Source organism: Mobula hypostoma, chromosome 2 (genome assembly GCF_963921235.1).
Source record: "Mobula hypostoma chromosome 2, sMobHyp1.1, whole genome shotgun sequence".
Classification (NCBI taxonomy): domain Eukaryota; kingdom Metazoa; phylum Chordata; class Chondrichthyes; order Myliobatiformes; family Myliobatidae; genus Mobula; species Mobula hypostoma.
The window spans coordinates 157,406,144-157,418,249 of NC_086098.1; the positions used below are offsets into that span (position 1 = coordinate 157,406,144).

Genomic DNA, 12,106 nt, shown 5'->3' on the forward strand with positions numbered 1-12,106 from the left:
CCTCTGGGTTCCCCCCCCGCCCTTTTCCTTCTCCCTGGGCCTCCTGTCCCAAAATCCTCTCATATCCCTTTTGTCTTGGCTCCATCCCTCCCCCTCTTGTCTTCTCCTATTATTTTGGATCTCCCTCTCCCCCTCCCACTTTCAAATCTCTTACTAGCTCTTCCTTCAGTTAGTCCTGACGAAGGGTCTCGGCCTGAAACGTCGACCGCACCTCTTCCTAGAGATGCTGCCTGGCCTGCTGTGTTCACCAGCAACTTTGATGTGTGTTGCTTGAATTTCCAGCATCTGCAGAATTCCTCGTGTTTGGCTTATAGTTACCCGTCTTTTGCCTACATCCTTTTTTAAACAGTGGAGTGACATTCGCTGTCTTCCAATCTACCAGGACCTGCTCAGAGCCCAGAGATTTTAGTAAATTATCACAAATACATCTACAATAACTTTAGCTATTTCTATCATTATTCTGGATGCATTCTATCAGGATCAGGGAACTTGTCTACCTTTAGACTCACTAGTTTGCTCATCACTACTGTTTTAGTGACACTAAAATGAGGTTCTCACCTCACATCACATCCACAAGATCTCTCTGTGGCATTTTAGATGTGATCTCCACTGTGAAGACCAACACAAAATAGTCGTTCAAAGCCTCAGCAATTTCTAATTACCCAATATTAATTTCCCTTTCTCATCTTTCAAGGAACCTACATTCACTTTAGCTACCCTTTCTTTCCTATAATAATAAAAACTTTTACTAACTGGTTTTACATTTTGTGCTGGTTTACTTTCATAATCGATATTTCCTTTCCTCATTGCCTGCTTAGTGGTTCTTTGCTGCTTTTTAAGATTTTCCCAATCTACCATGGGTGACAAGTGAGGTGGAAAATCTAGTCAGGTGGAAGAAGGTAGCATACATGAGGTTTAGGAAGCAAGGATCAGATGGGTCTATTGAGAAATATAGGGTAGCAAGAAAGGAGCTTTAGAAGGGGCTAAGGAGTGCAAGAAGGGGGCATGAGAAGGCCTTGGCGAGTCGGATAAAGGAAAACCCCAAGACATTTTTCAATTATGTGAAGAACAAAAGGATGACATGAGTGAATGTAGAACCAATTAGAGATGGGAAGATGGGAATATTAAAGGTGGGAAGATGTGCCTGGAGGCTGTGGAAGTGAGAGAGGTCCTCAATGAATACTTCTCTTTGGTATTCACCAATGAGAGGGAACTTGATGATGGCGAGGTCAATACGAGTGAGGTTGGTGTTCTGGAGCATGTTGATATTAAGGGAGATGAGGTTAAAATACATTAGGACAGTTATGTCCCCGGGGCCTGACGGAATATTCCCCAGGCTGCTCCACGAGGCAAGGGAAAAGATTGCTGAGCCTCTGGCTAGGATCTTTATGTCCTCGTTGTCCATGGGAATGGTGCCAGAGGATTGGAGGGAGGCGAATGTTGTCCCCTTGTTCAAAAAAGGTAGTAGGGATAGTCTAGGTAATTATAGACCAGTGAGCCTTGCGTCTGTGGTGGGAAAGCTGTTGGAAAAGATTCTTAGAGATAGGATCTATGGGCATTTAGAGAATCATGGTCTGATCAGGGACAGTCAGCATGGCTTTGTGAAGGGCAGATCGTGTCTAACAAGCCTGATAGAGTTCTTTGAGGAGGTGACCAGGCATATAGATGAGGGTAGTGCAGTGGATGTGATCTACATAGATTTTAGTAAGGCACTTGACAAGGTTCCACACGGTAGGCTTATTCAGAAAGTCAGAAGGCATAGGATCCAGGGAAGTTTGGCCAGGTGGATTCAGAATTAGCTTGCCTGCAGAAGGCAGAGGGTCGTGTTGGAGGGAGTACATTAAGATTGGAGGTTTGTGATTAGTGGCGTCCCACAAGGATCGGTTCTGGGACCTCTACTTTTCATGATTTTTATTAACGACCTGGATGTGGGGGTAGAGGGGTGGGTTGGCAAGTTTGCAGAAGACACAAAGGTTGGTGGTGTTGTAGATGGTGTAGAGGATTGTCAATAGACAATAGGTGCAGGAGTAGGCCATTCGGCCCTTCGAGCCAGCACCGCCATTCACTATGATCATGGCTGATCATCCACTATCAGTATCCAGTTCCTGCCTTATCCCCATAACCTTTGATTCCGCTATCTTTAAGAGCTCTATCCATCTCTATCTTGAAAGCATCCAGAGACTTGGCCTTTACAGCCTTCTAGGGCACAGCATTCCAAAGTTTTTCCTCAACTCCGTTCTAAATGGCCTACCTCTTATTCTTAAACTGTAGCCTCTGGTTCTGGACTCACCCATCAGCGGGAACATGCTTCCTACCTCCAGCATGTCCAATCCCTTAATAATCTTATATGTTTCAGTAAGATCCCCTCTCGGCCTTCTAAATTCCAGAGTATACAAGCCCAGTCGCTCCAATCTTTCGACATATGACAGTCCCGTCATCCCGGGAACTAATCTTGTGAACCAGTGCTGCACTCCCTCAATAGCAAGAATGTCCTTCCTCAAATTTGGAGACCAAAACTGCACACAGTACTCCAGGTATGGTCTCACCAGGGCCCTGTACAGCTGCAGAAGGACCTCTTTGCTCTTATACTCAATTCCCCCTTGTTATGAAGGCCAGCATGCCATTAGCTTTCTTCACAGCCTGCTGTACTTGTATGCTTGCTTTCAGTGACTGATATACAAGAACACCTAGATCTTGTTGTACTTCCCCTTTTCCTAACTTGACTCCATTTAGATAATAATCTGCCATCCTGTTCTTACCACCAAAGTGGATAACTTCACATTTATCCACATTAAACTGCATCTGCTATGTATCTGCCCACTCACATTTATCCACATTAAACTGCATCTGCCATGCATCTGCCCACTCACCCAGCCTGTCCAAGTCACCCTGCATTCTCATAACATCCTCCTCACATTTCACACTGCCACCTAGCTTTGTGTCATCAGCAAATTTGCTAATGTTACTTTTAATTCCCTCCTCTAAATCATTAATATATATTGTAAACAGCTGCGGCCCCAGCACTGAACCCTGCGGTACCCCACTGGTCACCGCCTGTCATTCCGAAAGGGACCCATTAATCGTTACTCTTTGTTTTCTGTCAGCCAGCCAATTTTCAATCCTTGTCAGTACTCTGCCCCCCATACCATGTGCCCTAATTTTGCCCACTAATCTCCTATGTGGGACTTTATCAATGGCTTTCTGAAAGTCCAGGTATACTACATCCACTGTCTCTCACCTCTTCCTAGAGATGCTGCCTGGCCTGCTGCGTTCACCAGCAACTTTTATGTGTGTTGCTTGAATTTCCAGCATCTGCAGAATTCCTGTTGTTTACTGTCTCTCCCTTGTCCATTTTCATAGTTACATCCTCAAAAAATTCCAGAAGATTAGTCAAGCACAATTTCCCCTTCGTAAATCCATGCTGACTCGGACCGATCCTGTTACTGCTATCCAGATGTGTCATAATTTCAACTTTTATAATTGACTCCAGCATCTTTCCCACCGACGTCAGGCTAACCGGTCTATAATTCCCTGTTTTCTCTCTTCCTCCATTCTTGAAGAGAGGGACAACATTGGCCACCCTCCAATCCACAAGAACTGATCCTGAATCTAGAACATTGGAAAATGATTACCAATGCATCCACGATTTCTAAAGCCACCTCCTTTAGCACCCTGGGATGCAAACCATCAGGTCCCGAGGATTTATCAGCCTTCAGACCCAACAGTCTATCCAACACCATTTCCTGCCTAATATAAATTTCCTTCAGTTCATCCATTACCCTAGGTCCTTTGGCCACTATTATATCTGGGATATTGTTTGTGTCTTCCCTAGTGAAGACAGATCCAAAGTACCTGTTCAACTCGTCTGCCATTTCCTTGTTCCCCATAATAAATTCACACGTTTCTGTCTTCAAGAGCCCAATTTTGGTCTTAACTACTTTTCTCCTTTTCACATACCTAAAGAAGCTTTTACTATCCCCCTTTACATTCTTGGCTAGTTTACCTTAATACCTCATTTTTTCTCCACGTGTTGCCTTTTTAGTTACCTTCTGTTGCTCTTTAAAAGTTTCCCAATCCTCCGGCTTCCCACTCGTCTTTGCCATGTTATACTTCTTCTCTTTTATTTTTATACTGTCCATTACTTCCCTTGTCAACCACGGCCTCCCCTTACTCCCCTTAGGATCTTTCTTCCTCTTTGGAATGAACTGATCCTGCACCTTCCGCATTATTCCCAGAAACATTTGCCATTGCTGTTCCACTGTCATCCCTGCTAGGGTATTGTTTCGTTGAACTTTGGCCAGCTCCTCCCTCATAGCACCATAGTTCCCTTTGTTCAACTGTAATACTGACACTTCCGAGTTTCCCTTCTCCCTCTCAAATTGTAGATTAAAACTTATCATATTATGGTCACTGCCTCCTAATGGCTCCTTTACCTTGAGGTCCCTGATCAAATCCGGTTCATTGCACAACACTAAATCTAGAATTGCGTTCTCTCTGGTAGGCTCCGGTACAAGCTGTTCTAAGAATCCATCTTGGAGGGACTCCACAAACTCCCTTTCTTGGGGTCCAGTACCAACCTGATTCCTCCAGTCTACCTGTATGTTGAAATCCCCCATAACAACTGTAGCATTACCTTTGCGATATGCCAATTTTAACTCTTGATTCAACTTACACCCTACATCCAGACTTCTGTTTGGGGGCCTATAGAAGATTGCAGAGAGACATTGATAGGATGCAGAAGTGGGCTGAGAAGTGGCAGATGGAGTTCAACCCGGAGAAGTGCACGATGGTACACTTTGGAAGGACAAACTCCAAGGCAGAGTACAAAGTAACTGGCAGGATACTTGGTAGTGTGGAGGAGCAGAGGAATCTGGGGGTACATGTCCACAGATCCCTGAAAGTTGCCTCACAAGTAGATAGGGTAGTTAAGAAAGCTCATGGAGTGTTAGCTTTCATAAGTCGAGGGATAGAGTTTAAGAGTCGCGGGGTAATGATACAGCTCTATAAAACTCTGGTTAGGCCACACTTGGAGTACTGTGTCCAGTTCCGGTCGCCTCACTATAGGAAGGATGTGGAAGCATTGGAAAGGGTACGGAGGAGATTTACCAGGATGCTGCCAGGGCACCACTGCTCAATACAAGACATGGCTTTAAAGTAAGGGGTGGGAAGTTCAAGGGGGATATTAAAGGAAGGTTTTTTTTCACTCAGAGAGTGGCTGGTGTGTGGAATGCACTGCCTGAGTCAGTGGTGGAGGCAGATACACTAGTGAAGTTTAAGAGACTACTAGACAGGTATATGGAGGAATTTAAGGTGGGGGGGTTATATGGGAGGCAGAGTTTGAGGGGCGGCACAATATTGTGGGCTGAAGGGCCTGTACTGTGCTGTACTATTCTATGTTCTATATTACCAGTATCCTACTCTTGGCGACTTTTAGTTTAATGCCTTCTTTTATTTCCTTAGGTATCCAAGGCTTTTTCTTCCCATCCTTACTGCCCTTGCTTTTAACCAGAATACACAGTACTTTTAAGCACAATGAAAAATCTCTTTGAAAGTTTTCCACTGTTCCTCAAACGTCCCACCATATAGCCAGTGTTCCCAGTCAACACTCCCTCATCCTGTTGTAGACTCCCTTGATTAGGCATAATACACTGGTCTTAGATCGAACAATTGCACCCCCCGTTTGTATGAACAATTCAAAGATGCTGTGATCACTTTTCCCAAGAGAATGCCTAACAACAAGGTTGTTAATCTTACCTATATCATTGCACAGGAAAAGAACTAAGATAGCATTTTCACTTGTAGGTTCACCAACATGTCTTTCAAGAGAGCTAGCACAAGTGCATTCTATGAAGTCCTCCTCAAGACCCCCTTGACCAACTTGATTTGCCCAATCTATGTGCAAGTTCAAGTTCCCCATGACAACATGATTCTTACATACGTCAGATATTTCTTGGTTTATTGCCTGTGCCACTGTAGTGCCATTATTTGGTGGTCTATAGACAACTCTCACCAGTAGCTCCCCCCCCCCACCACATTTACTATTCTTAATCTTGACCCAGATGAACTCAACATTCTGCCCCTTAGATTGTCCCCTCGTTATTGCCCTGATATCATCCCCCAATTAAGAGCGCTACCCTACCTCCCTAACCTTCCTGCCTATCCTTCTGCATTACCTAATATTCTTGGATATTTAATTCCTAATCATCTCCATCCTGAAACTATGGTTATGTAATAGTCACTAAATCAAACTTGTACTGATCTGAACAAGTTCTCTGACTGTTTTGAATATTATGGGCATTCAGATCGAGTGTCCTTACATTCAGACTCTAGTAACCTTTGTGTACTTTGCATTTGACATTACTGTACTCCACTCTAACTTTGCTTCCCTCTGTCTTTCTGTCTGGATGCCCGCCGCCACACCCTCTCCCTTCCCTGCCAGCATGATAATATCTTAAACCCTTTATTTGGTCATTTACCCATGTTATGATTTTGTTTTCCTCTCAAGCTTCTTGCTCCAATCACAAGTTCCCCTGTCTATCCTTATAAACAAATCCTGCAACTGATACAATAATTCTAGTACATCTTTTCTGCAATCTTCCTAAGATGTCTGCATCATAGAACCATAGAAACTACAGCACAGAAACAGGCCCTTTGGCCCTTCTTGGCTGTGCCGAACCATTTTCTGCCTAGTCCCACTGACCTGCACAGAGACCATATCCCTCCATACACCTCCCATCCATGTATCTGTCCAATTTGTTCTTAAATGTTAAAAAAGAACCCGCATTTATCACCTCGTCTGGCAGCTCATTCCATACTCCCACCACTCTCTGTGTGAAGAAGCCCCCCCTAATGTTCCCTTTAAACTTTCCCCCCCTCACCCTTAACCCATGTCCTCTGGTTTTTTTTCTCCCCTTGCCTCAGTGGAAAAAGCCTGCTTGCATTCACTCTATCTGTACCCATCATAATTTTATATACCTCTATCAAATCTCCCCTCATTCTTCTACGCTCCAGGGAATAAAGTCCCAACCTATTCAACCTTTCTCTTAATACTTTATGGTTTTAACAGTGTTTCGCAAAATCTCAAGGCAACCTCTCTTTTTGGAAACCCAGGTAATACATGCTTATTTTTGTCAAACTACTCCAACACTTTTGAAGGTAAATGAAGATTCACTGCCTCTCTGTATCACTATAGAACTGTGCCAGCGATCATTATCAATCTTTCCTCATCATCCTTAAAATGGATTACTTTCATATGCCACATGACTGCTACTTTACAGTTGCTCTATCATATTTTCAATCAAGTGTTATCTGCAAAATTTTAAAATTCACCCACCATATGTAATACTATAGAAACAGCGTACCCAGACTGTCCCCGAGGAAACAGTCTCTCCAGTCTGAAGAACTACTTCCCAAAACATTTTTTCCACCCACCCTTTGCCAATTTCCTATCTGTACTGTCACTGACTGAAGACTGCTCAGCAGCCCTTTCATTCGGAATTCACTGTTCACTTTTTGAAAGTCTGAGTGTATGTCATCTGTCCGCTTACCTTCATCAAATCCTCTGTCATCCAAATCTGGTTATTCTAATGCAAATGATCTTACTCTGTCCATTCTAGGTCTTAGAATACAGAACAACACAGCACAACAACCAGGCCCTTCAGCCCATGATGTTGTGCGAACTAATTAAGCTAATGACACCAAATACCTTCTGCCTGCACATGACCCACAGCCCTCCATTCTCTGCATATTTATGTACCTACCCAAGAGTCTCTAAATGCCTCTATTGTGTCTGTCTCCATCACCACCCCAGGCAACGCATTCTACTATTAGATATTTTGACCCTAGAGAAAATGTTCTGACTGTCTCCCTGATCTATGCCTCTCATAATTTTCTAAACTTCTATGAGGTCTCCCTTCAGCCTCTGTTGCTCCAGAGAAAACAACCCCAACTTGTTCAACCTCTCCTCATAGCACAAGCCCTCTAATCCAGGTAATATCCTGATAAACAAACACAAAATGCAGGAAGAATATTTATTAATATAAATAAGTCTTATTTATTAATAGTCCCTGAGAGATCCGAATTGTTATTCTTTCTCCATATTAACCCTAAACCTTCAACAGCAAGGAGGTTAAGCTCTCTGCTTTACAACTGACCCATTGTCCTTGCACCCTTCTTTTGAATAAGTGGTATAAGAAAATAAAATCACCAAAAAAAAATCCCCTGCAAATTTTGAACGGTGCCAAGGTATTAGAGCTTTTCTGTGGTACACATTTTTTCTCTCTACCTGTTGCAATTGCTTCCTGATCACAGATTCTTTTTCCAGCTGGGCCTGCAGCATCTCCTTCTGTTTGTTGCTCAATTGCACCTCGTCTTTCAAACCTTTCTTCTTCTTTATCTCCTGTCAGAAATGATGTTTAAAATACATTTAATTCATAACTGTTGAATGTTAAAGAAATTTAATAGAATAAACTAATAGAAACTAAAATTAAATTGGCCTATGCTTAGAAAAGTGAAACTATCTCACACACCTTCAACATCTCAGTGTTGGACTCTGCTCAATAAGTCACAATAACAAAAAAAAACTGCCATCTTTTAAGAAGCCATATTAAAAATGCCATAAGCTTCTGGAATTTGAAGATGGTACTGATCTACCTGAATCAGAAAGAAAACCCATGGTGCAGGGAAGATGCATTTCCAATGGTGTATGCTTACGGTGAAAATGCTGAAAGCTAAAGGATGTTTTTGGGATACAAAGGATCACAATCAAATTAAGAGGGCTAAGAAAACATATTGCCAATTACCTCTTTAAGTTCCAAATCAATAATTTGCTCCTTGAATGAATAAGCTTTGTTCTCCCGTTTCATATTGGATTTCTTTACAGTTTCCTGTTGAGCCCTAGCACAGAATAGAAGGAATGTTAAAGTACAATTGCAAGAGCAGTTGATTCATCAAGTCTGCTTCTCACCACCATATAAATAACAGGAAGCAGAACACCAAAGGAATAAATGAAATAATTTTGTGGGTTCTGTTAGCCCCTTACAAAACTTGGCTGCTGATCTATTTCATTGAAAATATTTATCATCACCCACCCAAGTATGATATGGAAGAAGAAAGTATAGGAGAGATAAGATCCTTTTAACAGCATAGTCAAATTATTAACAGGCAAGTTTTAAAGGAATATTGTACAAAGTGCTAAAGAAATCTCAACTTTCATATCTTCATTGCACCAAACTGCTTGTATGAATTGATAAGTTGCAAAACCAACAAATAATAGCCTTTGTAACACATACAAAATGCTGGAGGAACTCCACTCCTGCTGAAAGGTCTCAGACTGAAACTGTACTTTTTTTCCTCATAGATGCTGCCTGGCTTGCTGAGTTCCTCCAGCATTTTATGTGTGTTGCTTTGATTTCCAGCAGCAGCGGATTTTCTCTTGTTTGTGAAAAATAGCCTTTTTTGCTCATTAAACTAATAGAGAAAATGTTTCATAAAGTAACATTAATATCAATATTGCACCCCAAGATACAAGCTATATTCAAAGATCTGCTGCATCCAATAGTTTTATGGCTGCAGCATGAACTCCTGTGATATATCTTGCAGCACCTTTGGTTATGCGTTAGGCAGAAGCAAAAACTAAAAATAGTGAAAGCATTGACATCTTGTGAAATGTTGTGAAAAAAACTAACAGCATGGGCTACTGCATCAAGAAAATTTCACTAACACACAGAACAGGACAATTTTAGAACCTTGGTCAACAGAATAACAGGTGCTGATCACTGTAAGGTTTTATTACTCTGGGATGACCATCCATGGATAAAAGTTTTCACTGACTCCGCAGACTGATATGTGACGTAATGGGTATTTTTGTCATTACTTACGTTTGAATTAATGACTTATCATACAGCACTCCCTCAGGAACCAGCATGATCTCATATTCCTCTTTGGTCACCTGGTGGAAGGCATGGTTTTCCAACATGCTTGTGATCAGGCTGCACAGGTGCGGTAAAACAACTGATGAAGCATGAATGGACAGCGAGGCCACAGTGTTTATGACAGCCTAGAAAATGAAAGGCATATAGCATTACAAAATACAAGCCAAAGAGAAATGTAGCTAAAGCCCAATTTTCCCAAATCACCATTGGTAAAGCTTTGATTTCATCTCATCATTCATATCATAACCAAACAGTGGCTTGCTCACTTACAGACAAGCTTGGGGGGAGGGGGGGCGGGGGGTGGTAGAATGGCAAATTCTAATACTGCGATGCAAAGCTAATGCCTTAATTTCACCTTTCAAAGGTGGAAATCAAACTAAGGCCCAACAGATCCCACTGTATTTGATAGCCTGTCTTTGAAGGGATGCTGGTGAAGGGGTCAGAAACAGGAGCTTGGAACAAGGAGATGTGTCGGACAGAAAAGGCTGGGAGAAGGGTCAAAAATTGTGGCAAGGGGTATTTTATGCTGAGGGGCAACAGCGTGGACTGAAAGAGATGGGTTTCTCTATGCACTTTTGAACATACAATCAGCCTATGTACATTAGCTAATCTTATATATATATATATATATATATATATATATATATATACACACAGTCACATACAAAGTTACTTGTACTTTGTGTTTTATAGGACTGTTTTATACTTGTATTTTTTGTTTTTTTATTGTCCTTTATGTTCATTGTGTTTATTTTTTATTTGTTGCACCGGATCTAGAATAACAACGTTCCATTCTCACTTGTATACTGGAGAATGACAATAAACAATCTTGTCAGAAGAAGATGGCAGCAACGAACAACACAACCAGATGACGTCTTTCAGACAATTCACAAACTACTTCTTTCAAATATAATTCTGCTACTATTGGAACTCGCAATTTACATTTTGACGGTGTGATTTTGGATCGATTGAGCGATCTGGCACGTTGTCATCTCTGAGGGAGTTCAGTGAGGTCTGGAGCAGAGTGTATAGCCTGTAGGCCAAGAAGCCTGGAAACAGGGCACAGGCCCATGAACTACTCAATTTCTCCCTGATCTTGCTGATTAAAGCATTCAGCAAGATTGAAATAAATGAGAGCGGAAGGCGAGTGGGTGTTCAGCACCGTCTGCCTGCTTATGACCAGTCTCTCTCTCTCTCTTTCTTTGCTGCCAGAGTCTTGGGTCTTGGGCAAGGTTTGATCTGTGATTGCTCTAAAAATTTGCTCCTCTAAATCCCACACACATTTTTCCTGACTTGTAACGCCACCCCTCCTCCTTTAATCCCTCCTGTTCTGTCGCGTCTAAAATTACAGATCTCCAGAATATTTTAGTGCCCCTTCTTCAACCAAGTCTCAGTAATAGCTACAATATCATAATTGTAGGTGTTAATCTATGCCCTGAGCTCATCTACCTTTTCTACAATACTGCTTGCATTGAAATATACACAGCTCAGAATATCAGTTGCACTATGCTCAACCTTCTGATACCTGACTTTGTCTGAGGTCTTAACAACATCTGTCTCCACAACCTCTCTACTATCTGTTCTGGCACTCTGATTCCCATCTCCCTGCAACTCCAGTTTAACACCGCACCCCCCCCAACCCCCACATTCAGCACAAGCAAACTTTCTCGTTAGGATATAGCTATCCTCCAGTTCATGTACTGTCTCTTCTGTACAAGTCCCATCTTCCCTGGAAGACAGCCCAATGATACAAAAATCTTATGTCCCCCCCCCCCCCACACCAACTCGTGTTAAACTGTATGATCTTCCTACTTCTGGTCTCATTAGCATGTGGCACAGATAGCAATCCTGAGATCACAACCCTGGACTTCCTGTCCTTTAACCTAGCACTTAACTCTCTGAACTTACTCTGCAAAACCTTGTCACTCTTCCTACCCATGTCATTAGTACCTACATGGACCACAACCTCCAGTTGCTCACCCTCCCATTCCTTCTTCCAAAATGGAAAAGCTCACTTTTTCCCAATATCATATGCTATCTGCTAACTTCCTATATTATCAGTGATTTGTCCTACATTACAATCTGTTCATTGTAATAATGGAGGCCCTAGCAAAGATACCCATGAAACCCCACTAGCTACTGACTGACAATTCAAGTCACCCATTTATCCCAAT

At 42.2% G+C, this 12,106-nt stretch overlaps 1 protein-coding gene across 2 annotated transcripts in view; it reads right to left on the reverse strand.

Annotated features, from left to right (window-relative positions):
• gcn1 (GCN1 activator of EIF2AK4) overlaps positions 1-12,106 on the reverse strand; it is a 178,227-nt gene that overhangs the window by 121,305 nt on the left and 44,816 nt on the right. For both annotated transcript variants that reach the window (XM_063040918.1, XM_063040917.1), the window contains 3 exons: positions 9,879-10,057; positions 8,802-8,895; positions 8,285-8,398 (listed from right to left, as the gene is read on the reverse strand). In XM_063040918.1, the coding sequence (XP_062896988.1) occupies positions 8,285-8,398; positions 8,802-8,895; positions 9,879-10,057 (387 nt within the window). The remainder of the gene's footprint in view (positions 1-8,284; positions 8,399-8,801; positions 8,896-9,878; positions 10,058-12,106) is intronic.